Source organism: Mirounga leonina, unplaced genomic scaffold, assembly GCF_011800145.1.
Source record: "Mirounga leonina isolate KUSES-001 unplaced genomic scaffold, KU_Mleo_1.0 Mir_151, whole genome shotgun sequence".
Classification (NCBI taxonomy): domain Eukaryota; kingdom Metazoa; phylum Chordata; class Mammalia; order Carnivora; family Phocidae; genus Mirounga; species Mirounga leonina.
Window position 1 is genome coordinate 6,307,897 of NW_023270377.1, and position 16,554 is coordinate 6,324,450.

A 16,554-nucleotide genomic window follows, 5' to 3' on the forward strand; every position below is an offset into this window, starting at 1 on the left:
AGAAAGAAAGAAAGAAAGAAAGAAAGAAAGAAAGAAAGAAAGAAAGAAAGAAAGAAAAGAAAGAAAGAAAAAGAAAGAGAAAGAAAGAAATGAGATCACTCATAAGTTAACAGTGCTGGTGGTAGTTTAAAAAAATTAAGTTTTAGACAGCAATCCCACAATATTTCATCATGCTGAAGATGTTCACACCCGACAATTCTACCCTTAGAAACACACTCTAGAAAAACTCGTGCCCATGTGCCCAGGAAGGCGGGTATAAGAATGGTAGTGCTGTTTATAATGACCAAAGCTGGGAAGACATAGGTCAACAGTGGGACACTCTGGACACTGGACCACTATGTAAGCCACAAACTACCAACCAAGCACTGTGATCCTTCAACAAGGGCTGTACTTGCAAAAACTTCTGAGGTTCGTGCCCCACTCCCCAGAAATTCTGATCTAATTCCAGGAATCAGGAATCAGTCATTTTTTAACCTTGAACCACTTAACTGAAGACAGACGTATCCACACAGATAAATCTTGGAAACACAATGGTGAGTGAGAAAAGCAAGTTGCAGGAGATGTATGATATGACACCATTTACTCAAAACTGTAAACCTGGCCAAATACTCTATGTTGTTTATACCTACATATGGGAGAAGAGAAAGGATTTAAAAAAAATGCAAACAAACGATAAATACCAAACTCAGAACTAGGGTGACTCTGGGGAGGGAGGGCAAGAGGGGTGGGTAGGATCCAGAATACAAAGGACTTCAAGTATATCCATACTGTTTTGTTCTCAGGCTGCGAAGGGTACACAGTTGTTCATCGTGTTACTTTTTGAATGCCTGAAATATTTAATAATTTTTTAAATGTTAAACATTTTGGCATAAAAATATGCTAAAATACCCAAGTCAGAGCTTGAGACACACACCGTATGTCCTGTATTTATAGTTTACAGTTTACTGTATGTATATAGATGAAAATACATTTGTGCAGTTATGTACAGTTCATAGTACTTATAGTTTATAGTCTAGCCTTCAAGAAGGGAATGGGTCAGCCTGAAACCATGCCCGCAGACGGATTCTGCTGGTAACATGGGGGAGCAGCCAGGCAGCCTGAGCGTGGTGTGGTGCTCGAGCACACAGTCACTCACCCACATACTGCCCTCCTTCAGGGGCTCCCCTGGCTGCCGCACGCATACCCAGCTGCGTCTGCTGGCTACCGTGCACTTCATGGCAAACACAAACTGTCCCTGACTTGCCTCTCCAATTTCTCATCCGAGAGTAGATTCCCGCACGCTAAAGAACTGGCTGAGCGTGTGAAAGAAAGTAAGGCTAATAATGGCTTATGAAGGGAGGAAGGGGGACTGGCTGGACTGCTCAGAAGGAAGCTTTTAGAGACCAACAAAGAAACCTCTCCAACACACCCCTTTCCGTGAATCATTAGGGTGGCAGCCACCGGAAGCCAATATCAAACTGTAGAAACTTCCTTTCTGAGGATTCTCAAAGCACACAGAGATGCACGTCCTGCGGCTGGAGGACAAGCCGGCTCGGTAAGTCTCGGTGAGGGTGCACGGCGTGCGGCAGAGAGGGGCAGGACAGCAGAGCGCTTAGGACAGAGACATCAGAGAGGCACTGGTGCAAGTGACCCGCCTCTAGGCCCGGTTTTTTAAGCCCCGAAATGGGTATCAGCGCCTGTCCCTCGGGGTCATCCTGAGGTGGGGGAGGTAGGCCGTGCCTGCGGCTGGCGGCAGGCGCCATCCCCCACTGCCCTGCCGCAGGCCAGCACAGGGCGGGGCGGGCACGGCAGTGCATGGGCACCGCGGACACCCCGCAGCCCGGGTGGGCGTCCGGTCGGCAGCTGCGGGAAGGGCTGTCCAGCACGACTGGGCGAAAATCACTTGTCGCAGTGCTTCAATTCAGGAGCGAGTGCCCCTCCTGAACAGGCCGGCCCCCGGCTCCCGGCTCCACAGCGCTCTCTCGGGGACGGTGGGGTGAAATCTCTCCTGTGACAAAGTTCAGACAATGGCAATTCATCGCAGGGAAGTTTATCTGACCTGCAGGCGTTCGGTCTGACCAGGTGGGGACCAAAGATGTTTCTAGCATGTGGGGGAAGTCACATCGCCACGGCTGTGGCTTTAAAAATCCCAGCCTTCCACCTCTAAGAGAAATACAAGACAAAAACCAACCCTTCTAGAGCTGCTTACAATAACCTGCAATTCCTTCCACTCACTCCATTTTAAATCCTTACATTTCAGCTGCTTTCCCCCACGGCTTCACACAGCCTCACTGCCCACCAACACCTGGGACGCTTACCTGCCGCTCTCCCCTCTTGCAGAACATTTTCCAACTGCTCAAAATGGATCAGAACTGAAGTGGCCCAGCAAAAACAAAAGTCGAGTTTTAAAATCGATGTACAAGACCCTGTGGATCACCGAAGGAGGCCAGAGACACCGGAGTAACAAATCAGCACCTCGAAGTTCAGTCACTGACCAAACGAGGAGCAAAGGGACAGTGTCCGGGCAGGATTAGGAACCTGGAAATACCGTGCTAAATATAGCTCCCCAGCCTGCGGGACTCGGAAAGGTGGCCAAGAATAAGTATCTGGCGCGTTTGGTAATTTCTGTCACTTCCTGTTACTCACATCCTGCTGTTCTGATGTGGCCCAAAACCCTGGATTCGCCACACACAGATCCCTACCTTGAAGCCCCGAGACCCGGACTATTCAAAACAGCTGGGATGTGCGTCGGCAACAGACTTCCTCACGGAGGGCGATACCAAACACAAAAATAGCTCCGTACAAACGAGGAGATCCCTGGGCGAAAGCAGCCCCAGAATGCAAGGTCAGACCTCCCCAGGCCCCCTGTAGCATGCGGCCCAACCCCCAAAGGCACCCAGGGCTCTTCTCTCTAAAGCTGTGCTTATCTCCAATCTCCGGACAGCTTTGAAGGCCAAAGGGGATCCCCACCCTCGCAATGATCCCACCTGCCCAGTGGCCCAGAGCACACAGGATAAGCACCCTCCGACCCACCCCACCTCCCAACCCTCCCGAGGAGACCAGTCCCCAAGAACACAGGACACTCAGGTAGGAGGCAAAGCCAACTGGGCCAGAGGCCAAAATCACATGTAATCCATCAGAGGACAGATTTTTAAAAAGGGAGAAAAAGCAGGATGAAGCAAAAATGGAAAAGTTATGCCTAAAACTGAAATGTGACAAAAATATTTGGGGTTATTCATCTATTCAATATTTCTACAGTGCCTTATTAAGCTTTAAAATGTGCTCAACGTGTGGAAAAACTCAGAGATTAGAGGTGGCCCTGAACAGGGTGCTGGAGGCAGACAGCCCCTGGTAGGGGAAGGAGAGGGATGCCAACAAAGAGCACCCCAGGTGTGGAGGTGCCCCACACCACATCTCCCCCGACAGCAGGCAGGAAACGAGAAGCTGACACACACAGAAGGCAAAACACCATGTGCCTCCCACAGCAAAGTGCTATAAATAACCTAAATCTCCAAAGCACACAATGGAATACCATACAGCCAAGTGTTCAAGTGCAATGCGAGCGTGTATTCATGGACACAGATGTTCATGATATAATGCATTATTTTATGTTCATTTTTTTTTTTTTTTTATGTAGGCTCCATACCCAACGTGGAGCCCAACACAGGTTTTGAACTCACAACCCTGAGATCATGACCTGAGCTGAGATCAAGAGTCAGGCGCTCAACTGACTAAGCCACCCAGGTGCCCCCATAATATAACGCATTTTAAAAGCAGGTTACAAATTAGTACATATAAATGGTCCCACTGTTATACTATTTACTGGTATTCATAGGAAAACACCTACAAAACTATTTGCCTATATCAGAGTTTTTCAACCTCGGCACTACTGACATTTCCAGCCAAGTAATTCCTTGCTGTCCCCTACAACACGATAGGATGTTGAACGGCATTCCTGGACACAAAGCATGGACCCTACCCACTCCAGCCCCCACATGTCAACCCAAAGTGTCTCCAACTGCCAAATGTCCTCTGTCCAAGTGGCAAATCCCACCTTCCCATCCCCGTCCCCGTTCTCTCCCATGTTTGAGAACCACAGGTCTCTATAATAGTGTCTCTATCTAGGATCTCAGAGATAAGACTTTTGAGTGTTTTTTACATGTTCTTTGTATAAAAAACTGAGTAACACACCAATCTTAGCATGAATAAAACATTACAGGTGTTTTGCTATAATGCAGTTTTTGAGTTGCTGCAAAGTTTCACATTCAGAATGAAAATAAGCAGTCTCATGGGAAAGGATGAGCTGGGGCAGACACTCAAAACCCTTGCAACTTTGTAACCAAGCGTTTGAAACAACAGCAATAAAAGTACACATTTTTAAAGTACGTAAGGAAATACTACAGTGAATACAGAACTTTACCTTTTATTTTTTATATTTATATTTTATATATTTTATTTACTTATTTATTTTATATGTTTATATTTTATTAAAGATTATTTGAAAGAGAGAGTGGGGGGCAGAGGTGCAGAGGGAGAGGGAAAGAGAAAATCTCAAGCAGACTCCCTGCTGATCCCAGAGCCCGAGATGTGAGCTCGATCTCACAATCCCAAGATCATGACCTGAGCTGAAATCAAGAGTCGGACACGCATCCGACTGAGCCACCCAGGCACCCCAGAACTTTACCTTTTAAAAAAGTGAAGCAGCTTGATGGATGGGAGTCTGTGGCTGAGTTAGACTGGCAAAATGCACAAAGATCTAAGATACAATAAGCAGTTCCCAGGCAGAGCCCAAAGGCCCCAAGGCCAGGGCTGTGCTCCTCCTGGGCTGGCCACGCCCTGGCTAGGGATGGCCCCATTCAGGGGCTGGGCCAGTGCACTTGTGAGAGAAACAGAGCCGCAGAAACGGTTGTGACCGCATCTGCCTCACGGCTACCGCACAGAGGGACAAACTGGCTGCAAGTCGTTAGCTCAAGCACTAGGGTCACTGTTGTCCCGGTGACAATGGAATCTAAATGAAAAGTACCCTGACAGTGGGTCTTGAAGGGATGTGGAGATGGAGGGAGCGTGATGGGAACGCTTCGACGGTCTTAAATGTGGCCGCTTCCACGCTGTCACAATCCATCTGTTTTTCTCTGGGATTATTTGATGCCAAATCTGCACACAGCCAAATCCATCTACAGTAACATTACAGTCAACAAGTATCAGGTAGGAAGAGAAGAGACAGAAGCAGCCTCTACAGCCCAAGGTCACCCATGCACTATTCTGATCACTGAAGGTCAAGCTGGTCAGGCGGTTAAGACTTCCCAGAGCAAAGAACACGTGTATCTGCGGACTTGCCAGGTGTCCGCCCTCAGGACAAAGTCTTGTGCACACCTTGACTGAAGAGCTTATCTCAAGGATGTTTGCACTCCAATACTTCCAGTGCCTAAGTAAACCAGGGACTAGCTACACAACAGTCGATGCGGCCAGAAAAGAGACAAACACCACACTAGGGGGAAAACAAGGTTTACAAAGAATTTCGGAAAGGGCATATTTACTTCACATTACTGCATAAAACAAAACAAGAGACTGAAAGAGCAGGACACACAGCAAGGAAAACTGGAAGTTGACATCTCAGGTGGTGAGACTGCACGGTTTTTCTCTTTTTCTTTTGGTTTTCTGTATTTTCCATATAGTCTAAAGTAAAAAGTGGGTTTTTTTGTTTGTTTGTTTTTTAAGATTTTCTTTATTTATTTGACAGAGAGAGACGGGGAACACAAGGGGGGGGAGTGGGAGAGGGAGAAGCAGGCTTCCCGCAGAGCAGGGAGCCCGATGCGGGGCTCGATCCCAGGACCCCGGGATCATGACCTGAGAGGAAGGCAGACGCTTAACGACTGAGCCACCCAGGCGCCCCAGTAAAAAGTGTTTTAAAATACATCTCTGCCTTTTTCTTTTTCTTTTCTTTTTTAACCTACAAACTCAACATCTGGGACAAAAAAACACCAGCTGCCTATGCAATCAGCATCTTCCCCTTCTACCTTCCAGAATGGCCCTGCTGTTCGGGTAGCCTCCTGCTCAGCCTGGCTACCAGCACATTTTCCCAGCGCCCCTGCAGCTCAGGGACAGCACCAGGGGAGCTCCCAGGAAAGCTCTTTGAAAAGACAGAAGAGCGCAGGAGGCCCCAGCCCGGCCAGCCTCCTCCCTGCGGCTCCTGCAGCCAGCATCTAGCCCCACGAGGAGACCATCAGAGTGGAGGCTGGGTCTCTGCCGACCTCGGGCCTCCACACCAGCCCCAGACTGCTGGCCCCTGGTCTTTTCGAGGAGAGAGAGAGAAACAAACCTCTACCTTATTTGAACCACCGTTACCTATGTTTCCTGTTCAACATCCCAAATGTGATATGTTCCAAACATATCAACCTTGAGACAACCTAACCTTGAGACACCACCCTCATCATCGCAGACGGAGGCACAGAAATGGAATCTTCTTTCTCTTCCAGGTCAATAACTTGATTTCTCTGTTAACTAGAACTGAAAACTCTCAACTCAAATGGGCAGCAACACCAAGGGAGCTTGATTTAATAGACTAACAGTAAGGTTGAAATAATAACACTGAAAATCAAATCTGAGGACATAACTCTACAGCCTGCCACCTGTTCTTTAAAGAAACTTATGGGAGCCCAGCCATCCCTGTTTATTTACATATTGTCTCTGACTGCTACTTACGGCCAGAGAGACCCTGTAGCTCACAAAGCCTAAAAATATCCTCTGTAGAAGTTTGCTCCTATCTCAGATATATAAACCATTGCTCACATATATCTCAGGAAGAGCATAAAGAGAATTTGATGTGGAGGGGTTAAATGTAACGTGTTACCAAAAAAGACAGAATTTGCACCTTGTCCCTTCTCTCTGTCTCTGGCTCCACGAGGAGGGTCTCCATTCTGTTCCCAGAGGAACCCCCGAGCACCTGGCAGGTAGTACGTGCTCAATGAACTCTCACAGAATTGAACACGCCCCACTTACATGAAGGGTCACTCACTGAGCAATTTAGGGTGAAAACCCTTGTGACCATGGAACATATCACAGTGATGTATCCTTGAGCGTAACTCCCCTCAACACCCTGTCCCCACCTCACGGGGAACATTTCCACGTGGTTTACCCTGCACACTGAGGAGTCCCACGTTCTCCCACTTTCCTGTGATTCAGTCCGGGAGCCAGGCTGTCTGGGAAAAGACCACGCCCCACACTGAGGCCACACGGCGACATGTGTGAGCATGTGCTCAAGTCTTGCTCCTGACAAAGCACGAAGCCAGAAGGAGCAGAATTGGAGGCGGGGGGTCCTGTCCACCTCTTCCCATGTCCCTCATGTCTCTCCCCTCCCGGGCAATCCACCATGCAAGGCAGCCATCTCCTGCCCTCCAGGACTAACTCTGAGGAAAACGGCTTCAGACATTTTACCAACACTATGAAGGTTTCACATCTGATGGTCGTGATGCAAAGCTGGAGGAGGAGGAGGAGGGGACAAAGACGCTGTAAGTGAGCCCTTGCTCTTCACGACTCACAGTTGTCAAGTGGCCCTGCTGAGGTTCAGCCGGAAGCTGAGGTCACAGACTCACACACATGCCTATGACTGGACAACCATGTCAAAGACCCAGCCACTGAGATGAAAAGGAGGGAGGGGGCACTAGACCCCTCTAGATGCCAGGGACCCGAACAGAGTCATGTCCTCTCAGAGATGCCCAGTCCAAATCACACTGTCCTTTCTAATTCCCCGAGTGACTAATGTACTTGGTCCACAGCGGTCATTTGAAAGCAATCCAGGAAAGGATATCTCAGACCACATTCCCAGGAAGGCAGGTAAATCACACACGAGGTCAACTGCCTTTTGGGATAATCTTGCCCCATGTGTAACCCCCCTTCCTAACTCTAAACAATTTATCCCTTTCCTCTGACCAAGTTTCCTATATTCCTCTGGTATTTCAAATATATTTCAAAACTGAAAAGAAGTCATTCCAACCACAGGATTTAACATTTTAAAAAACCGAAACAGAAAAAGGGTTGAAAATATTTTTTTCCCCTGGCAAGTCCTGACGCAGAGGGTCTGTCTACCGGGGCTGTGGACGCATCACCGGGTACACTTAAACAGCCACCGTGGGAGGGCATGGCATGTGGGCTGGCTGAGGCCAGCTGGCGTGACTCGGGAGCCACCTCCCTTCATCATGACACAGTCCCATGTGGATGGAGAAGACAGGAAAGCTTCCCAGAGATGCCAAGTGACAGACACACAGCAACAACAAGCCAGTTACCCAACAGGTATTTACAGAATGCCTACTTTGTGCCTGGCATGGCTCTGGGGCGCTGGAAGAGAGAGTGAGTCAATATTATTAGTCAATAAACCCCAGGACATCCCTTTTCTCATAAAGCTTACACCCCTCCCTCCAACAAACAGAAATCAGGGGGGAAAGAAAGGATGCATATAATGTTAACGTTGACATAAGAAAGAGGAAACCTAAATAGCCTATATCCATTAAAAATTTTAACTTATGGGGGTGCCTGGGTGGCTCAGTCAGCTGGGCAGCTGACTCCTGATCTCAGCGCAGGTCTCGATCTCAGGGTTGTGAGTTTGAGCCCCGCATTGGGCTTCATGCTGGATGTGGATCCTACTTCAAAAAAAAAAAAGGGTTCAAAAGTTTTAATTTATGATAAAAACTGTCAAAAGGTATTATAAAAAATCTTCCCAAAAAGAAAACTCCACACCAAGTTCACTGTTGAAAATTCTAACAAGAATTTAAGAAAGAAATAACACTAAATTTTATTAAAAAAAAAAAAAAAATAGAGGGTGGAACAATTATATCCCCCCTTCTGTTATGATGCTAGTTTATATGTTTTATAAAGCCAGCTTAACCTGAGTATCAAAACCCAACAAAGGTAAAAGGAAAGAGAAAATTACAGATCAGTATCTCTCATAGATATAGATGCAAAAATCCCTAACAAAATAACAGCAAGTTGAATTTAACAATAAATAAAAAGGATAATATGAGGAAATAAGGTTTGTCTCAAGAATACAAGGTTGATTTGGGACGCCTGGGTGGCTCAGTCATTAAGCGTCTGCCTTCGGCTCAGGTCATGATCCTGGGGTCTTGGGATCAAGCCCCATATCGGGCTCCCTGCTCGGCAGGAAACCTGCTTCTCCGTCTCCCACTCCCCCTGCTTGTGTTCCCTCTTTCACTGTGTCTCTCTCTCTGTCAAATAAATAAATAAATAAATCTTTAAAGAAAAAAAAAGAATACAAGGTTGGTTTAACACTTGAAAATCAGTTTCATTTGCCCTTTAACAAAATTAAGGGAAAAACAAACATATGATCACTTCAGTGGATGCAGAAAAGCATCTGACAACATTCAATAGCCATTCATAATAAACATTCTCAGCAAATAAGAAAATCCTCAAACTGATAAAGGGTACCTACAAAAAGCCTACAGCTAACATCATACTCAATAGTAAAAAGCTGAACTGTTTCCTATTAAGATTAGAACAAATGAAAATATTCCTGCTTTCACTACTTCTATTCAACATTATACCAGCAGTCCTAGCTTTTGCAATGATACAAGAAAAAGAAATATAAGGCATCTGGGTAAGAAAGAAGTACAGCTTTCCCGATTTGCAGATGATACGACTGTTTATATAGAAATTTCTGAGGAATCTACAAAACAACTACAAGAATTAATAAGTTGTCTTCCAAGGTCACAAAATCCATTATATTCTTATTTTTTTGCAGCAATGAAACATATTTTCTTAATTTCATTTATTTAATAGGAATAAAAAATAAACTACATAGGAACGAATCTAAGAAAAGACACTAAAGATATCTACCCTGAAAACCATAAAACTCTGAGAGAAATTAAAGACCTAAGTAAATACATAGTTATATCACATTCATGGGAAAATCCAATGTCATTAAGATACCGATTCTCCCCAAACTGATTTATAGATTTGATGCAACTTGAATCAAGATTCCAGAAGGCTGGAACACCTGATCTCGGTCGGCGTTGTGAGTTCAAGTCCCACGTTGGGTGTAGAAATTACTTAAAAATAAAATCTTAAAAAAAAAAAAAAAAAAAAAAAAAATTCCAGCAAGCTTATTTTGTAGAAATGGACTATTTTTTAAATTTACACAAAAATGGAAAGGACTTAGAAATAACCAAAGCAATTATAAGAACAAAAGTTAGAGGATTTGCAGGACGCCTGGGTGGCTCAGTCAATTGAGATTCTGCCTTCAGCTCAGGTCGTGGTGTCAGTGCCCTGGGATCTAGTCCCGCATCGGGCTCCCTGCTCAGCGGGGAGCCCGCTTCTCCCTCTCCCTGCCTCTCCCCCTGCTTGTGTGCTCGCTCGCTCTCTCTGACAAATAAGTAAAATCTTGAGAGAAAAAAAAAAAAGTTAGAGGACTTGCCCTGAATTCAACACTTATTGTGAAGTTATAATAATCAAGAAAGTGTGGTCTTGGGGTAAGATTAGACATATAGATCAAGGGAACAGGACAGAAAGTCTGGAAAGAGATTCACAAACATATGGTCAATTGACTTGTGGTAAAGGTGTCAAGGTGATTCATGAGAAAAGAAAAGTCCCTTCAACAATGCTGCTGGAAAAACTGAACATCCATAAGGAAAAAAATGAACATCAACTCTTACCTCACATTACACACAAAATTAACTGTACATTAGTCATAATCCTAACTTCTAGAAAAAAAAAAAAAAAAACCTTTGCAATACTGAGGCAGAAAAAGGTTCCTTGGGTTGAAAAACAAGAAGTATGAACCATAAGGGAAAAAACTGATGAATTCAATTTCACCAAAAAAAATGACTCTGTTCTTCTAAAGATGCCATGCACAAAAAAGGCAAGCCACAGATTGGGAAAAATATTCATAACACATACATCACACAAAGATTTATATCCAGAATATATAAAGAAATCGTACAACTCAATAATAAGACAACCAATTCAATGCAAAAATGGACAAACGATTCTACCATACACTTCACAAAATAAACATAAACAAATGGCCAATTGGCACATGAAAAGATGCTGACATTATTTGTCATCAGGGAAATGGAAATGAAAACCACAATGAGATACCATCACGTATCTATTAGGACATGTAAGATAAAAGATGGGACTACTGCAGGTGCCCGTGAGGATACGGAGCCACTGGAACGCCCTGCACTGCAGGTGGCTATACAAAATTCCAGGCACGCTGGAGAACAGCTGAGCAGTTTCTTAAAACGTTAAGCACACATCTACTATATGACCCAGCAATTCTCCTAGGTATTTACCAAAGGAAATGAAAATATATGTCCACACAAAGACTTGTATACAAATGTTCACGGCAGCTTTGTTTGCAATAGCTCGAAGTTGGAAACTGCTCAAATGCCCACCAACAGGTAAATGGATCAACAAATTGAGGGAAAAGAACAAATTGTTGATATACCCCTGTGGAAAATTTCAAAATCATTATATTGAGCCAAAGATGCCATTAAAAAGGGGGACATACTTTCAATTTATACTGAATTATTATTCAACTCAATTTACATTGATTATTCCATTTATACAGAATTCTAAAAAAGCAAAATAATGTTAAAAGCAGAAAGCAGATCCACGTTTGCCTGGAGAGGGGTGCAGAGAAAGGACAGATCACGAGGAAACTCTCGGGGGGATGGAAGTGTTCGCTACCCTGTCTGGTGAGTTTCAACAGGGGTGGGGCTGGGGCAACTCAACAAGCCCTACACTTCAAACAGCACAGTTCACTGTACAGCAATTCCACTCAACCAAGCTATAAAAATAACGTTAACATATCTGGGTGCACTGCAGTATTCTTTAAAGGACAGGGTGAACTTTTCTCTGAATGACTAGAGCGACCATATAGTTTTATCACCCAAGCCAGGAAATTTCTGCAAGTCAAAGGGGGTGCTAAAAATAATTAATGGTGTTATCTACAAAAGGGTGTGTGAACTGGCAGCGCCCTGGACAAAGCAGCACTTACGGCTTTGGGAACAACAAATACCCACTCTATCCCCTGGTGTGATTAGATACTTTTGCATAAAGCAAACCGAGCGTTCCTTCCTCAGAAGACAGAGAGAGCCAGAGCTGACAGCGGCCTGGAGGCTCAGCTACGCCTGGGCCCCTGCCTTCCAGTCACAGAAGTGGTCCTGGTTTTCAGTGTCAGGGGCAGGACAGAAGCCAGGGCTCCTGCCTCAAGGTCAGGGTCGCTCCGGCCCCACCAAGGATGGGGTGGGGACCAACCCCACTCCTAACTAGTCTCCAAATGTGCAATTACTCTGTTCCACCATCTTTGGGCTTTCGCAGCCAGCGAACATCAGGCAACATTGGAGAGGGCACCTGGCACGGACCAGCTTTTCTAATGCAAGTTCAGCAGGAGGCGCCTGGGGGCTAAGTAAATACATAGTTATATCACATTCACGGGAAAATCCAATGTCATTAAGATACCGATTCTGGAGAGATACCGTCACTGGAGCAGCTCTCAGGGTCTTGAGAGCCAGCCCCCTGCGTTGGCCATTGAGCCTTCTTCAAAAAAAAAAAAAACAAACAGTCCAGCAGGGACAGAGGCCAGCCTGGGTAGGGCCTGAGCGGCCCTGTGCAGGCGGCGTTCCCAGCCTTCCACGAGCACCTCAACCCCAGGCTGAGGTCTGGGGGGTTAGCTAAACATCCTGTACAGAACTGGTACAGCAGCAGCTCCTACAGTCCTCCTGACTTAAAGGGGGGGCGGGGAGATCACAGGTTACATTTCAAAGCAGGTGCTTCGGCTGTGGCAGTGGAAGGGGGGAGACTCCTGAGTCAATCAACAGCAGCCTCCCCACCACAGAGCGGGGAATTATCTTAACTTGGTAAGTTTTTCAAGGAAATAAAAAGCTCCTACTCACTACTCTACCTACTCTGAAATACCAGGTTATTCTGGGACAGGAAAGCAAGGTTTTTTAAACATAACACCCTACAGAATGGTATCATTTTCCTAACTTTCAAGGAAAAAAAACAGACAGGACTTGGCGCAATCATATCCCCGGCACATGTACCAAAGAACACCGGGTAAAGGAGGACTAAAGCTACTAATTTCCTAGACACCCAAAGAAAAAACTCAATCACATCCACATACCTTCTCCACATTTTTTTTTCCCAAAGAACTCTTTACAAAAGTACTGGAGTCAAACCAAAGTCTCTCAACTGTCCGTTTGGTTTTTGTTTCCTCCATCATTTGTAAATAAAAACAATTAGAAGTGTTAACAATTCACCCCACACACGCGTGTGTGGGTGCGCGCACTGTGAAAACAGCCTAGATTTCACAAGTGCAACCCCTCCTTGGTCACACCACACAGCGCAGACAAGTGACAGAGTCCTCCCCCACCCCCAGTCCTAACAGACCCCCACCACTGGCCCCAGCACTCACCAGAAGGCTGCCAGAAGAAGCCAGTGTCCCCTCCCCTCTGCCTCCTTGGAACAACTGTTAAGAACCGAATCCTAAGCCCTCGGGTGGAGTACCTGGCTCTTAGGACCCAGAGGCAGGTGCTGCCTTCAGCACAAGCCCACACTTAGCAAACACACACTACCAATTTGGCTCAACGCCTGCTTCTTGCTGCTTCTTGAAACTGAGAACACAGAGTGGATTATGAAGCAGGGAATTCGCTGGATTCACTTCCTCCTGCCGCGGCTCTCCTGGTCCTGCTCCCTGGCCAAAAGGTGTTTTAACAGCCACAGCCTTTAATTCACTAAGCACCTACTATGTGCTGGGTGCCTGGCCCCACCACCACGGGGGGGGTAGTGCGGCCCCGACTCTGCCAATGGAAGGATGAAGCGACAGGTGTTAAGAAGTGGAGGTCCTGCAGCTGACGGCTGGCACGGCCAGGATGTGAGGTCAGTTCTCCTGCAGCCCGGCGCCTGAGCAGCAACCCCAGGGGGCTTGCTCGTGGCAGTGAGCCCAGGCGGCAGGAGCTGCTGTCCCTAAATACGTGGGGCTTCCCGTCTGGCAGGTCCTCTAGCTTCAGAGGCCTCGTGGGACACCCTCAGCCCACGAGTACGACTTTCCCCACCCCCGCTCCAGGCCTGCGGTCACAGAAATCAGGAAGAGTTTCCATGAAGGAAATCTGCCAATTATATATATAGCGTTTCCTCTCTCTAAGCCAAAGTGACTGGCGCAGGGGTTTTGCCCAGGAAATATCTGAGCTCCAAACAAGCTGAGAAGGAAAACTGACGTTGAAATCTGGGTAAAGGTCACAGTTCCTCACCAAAGGAGCAGCCCTGGCTACCCCACAGGCTGACGTCTGCTGGAAACAGCTGAGCAAGTCAGGTCCAGGGTTCCACCCCATGTAATTCTACTAAGGAACTTTCATTCATTCAACAAACATGAATGCCAAACAGGTAAGATTTAAAACAACTAAAAATATTACTTAAATTCATTACATAGCTTCTTTTTAATTTAGAGTTATCGGGCAATAACTACTAAAAACAGGAGAAGTAAAAGGTAAAGGAAAACCAAAGTTTTTCTCCTGTTTTTAGTAATTATTATCTGATAGCTCTAAGGAGAGTAAGTCTCCCGATATCTACTCTTCAGCTGCAGATGCTATTTTTCTACACTCTCTGGACCTCATCTGAAATTCTTTGAAATTCCTGTAAATTGTAATAACTGCTAAGTGTGGCAAGTTGAACTCTATTACAATCCCACTATCACTGATGAGTGATGGTGCAGATAAAAACCAGGAAACCTTCAGAGGGCACTTTTCTGCCAACCCGGTGACCTAGGAGATGCCATCCCCATTTCACAGATGAGGAAACAGAGTCACACAGCTAACAAAGACCATCTTTATAACAGATGTTGTAAAACCTCTGGATACCATTAAATATTTCAACAATATTCCTTGGGGAAAAGGAAGTTATAAATACAGACACGACAAATCACTCCTTGCTTTGTATGGCATGGTTATTCTGACACAGTCATTTCAGGGCAATCATTAGGGTGATGCTAGGAGCAAAGCCTGCTGGATCGATCCCTACCCTAGTAAGCCACATGGTGGACACACGACTAAGCAGAGGTGCCACATCCTACTTTGGGGAAGTTGTGTGAGATTTCAATATGGCATTCCACAGAAGCAGCCCCCTAAACATGTATATTCCACAGGAGAATAAAATTCTCATTCAATTTATAGGAAATTATACTGAAATATGGACACATCTTTTTGTGCCATGGATGCAGTTTATCCTGAAAACACTCTTTATTGTCAATTCCCCCGATCTGGCCAATCCATCTTCCTGAAATTTACAAATAAATTTAAATGTATCTAATAGGGCCTCTCCTTCCCTTTATTCTGTTCTTATATGATGCCAACGGGCACTCGCTTCTGGCTTTCTGCCCTCTGCCTCTGCTCCTTCCATTCCCTCCAACCCCCGTCGGCCCTCACACCAGCATGTGTAGACTCCTCCATTGCCCTTCTCCAGCCCACCCCTCTGCTCTCCTTTCTTCCTCAGCCAGCTCGGTCACCTCCGCCCAGGCCCCCCATCAGCCTGCTTCCTCATCATCAAACCCAGCCTGGCCTCCCCTCCTTCATCACAGGTACGTGACATCCTTGCCTGAGATTCTGGGGACTTAGGATACATTACAGTTCCAGTTATGATCCATTCAAAATCAGGTAAACAGAAGCTGATGAAGCTGTAAACCAGAACCAAACCCGAATCAAAGTCAGCAGAAGAAAGTTTCATTTTCTCAACCTTGAGGGCAGGCAAGAGAGGTGAAAAAGGACACAAGACAAAGTGCAGGCTGCAGGAGAAGGGCACCCTCTCTTGGGCAGGGGCTCAGCACAGGGGCTGCTCTGCAGGGGAGACCACACCGATCTTCCCAGACCTCCCCCACTGTGGTCTGAGATGCTCACTCTAGCAGTATCATCAACAGGAAAAACTGAGAGCATTCTAAGTCCCTACCGCTGTAGGAGCGAGGAAATAAAGGTTAACTGATCAACTCTGCCACCCCTAACAAAATATCTCCACCTATAAAAATGATCGTTGTAGACTCATGATGTGGAAGTGTTTATGACGAAAATATAAAATTATACACACACTGCTGTGTGTATAACATGTGAAATGTACAGTATGCCTCTGACATAGGACTGAAGGGGACCCGAAGAAAGAAAGCAACTGCTGAGCTCCTGTGACCTTTTCTCCCCCTCCCTTGAAATCCCCTCTAAAAGCATTATTACGATGTACACACTCTACAAAATAAATGGATAAGCTGCCCTGCACACGATTCCGGTCCTGGGACACTCCTGGACTCCGCCCCAGAGCCCACGTGCCCCTTCTCAGTGGCCACGAGCAGCCCCCAGGCCCACACGGCCGCTTCCATCTCCGTGCTCCCACTGTGTTCTGCACCTACTTCTGCTGCACTTGTCACAGGGCACGATAATTACCTCTTTTCATGTCTAACAGCTTCTGGGAAGTCCCTGAGCACAGGGAACGTGTCTGTCCACCTCCATCTGCCCTCAGGCGCCCAACAGAGAGAGTGTGCCACCACAATGGGTGGCTGAAAGAAGGAAAAACAAGTCTTTCCAA

General features: G+C 46.2%; 1 protein-coding gene and 1 long non-coding RNA gene across 5 annotated transcripts in view; one reads left to right on the forward strand and one right to left on the reverse strand.

The window, feature by feature from the left end:
- The window catches only part of DGKD (diacylglycerol kinase delta), a 131,665-nt gene that overhangs the window by 55,885 nt on the left and 59,226 nt on the right, over positions 1 to 16,554 (reverse strand). The window contains exon 1 of one of the 4 annotated variants that reach the window (XM_035006828.1): positions 2,298 to 2,379. The exons of the other annotated variants lie outside the window; for them this stretch is intronic. Within the exon in view, the coding sequence (XP_034862719.1) occupies positions 2,298 to 2,324 (27 nt within the window). The 5' untranslated portion in view covers positions 2,325 to 2,379. Of the gene's footprint in view, positions 1 to 2,297; positions 2,380 to 16,554 lie in introns of those variants that run through there. 4 annotated transcript variants of the gene reach the window in all.
- Positions 1,453 to 3,141, forward strand: LOC118011924. The gene is made up of 3 exons (XR_004679568.1): positions 1,453 to 1,534; positions 2,320 to 2,824; positions 2,924 to 3,141. It is a non-coding gene; the product is annotated as an uncharacterized LOC118011924 (long non-coding RNA).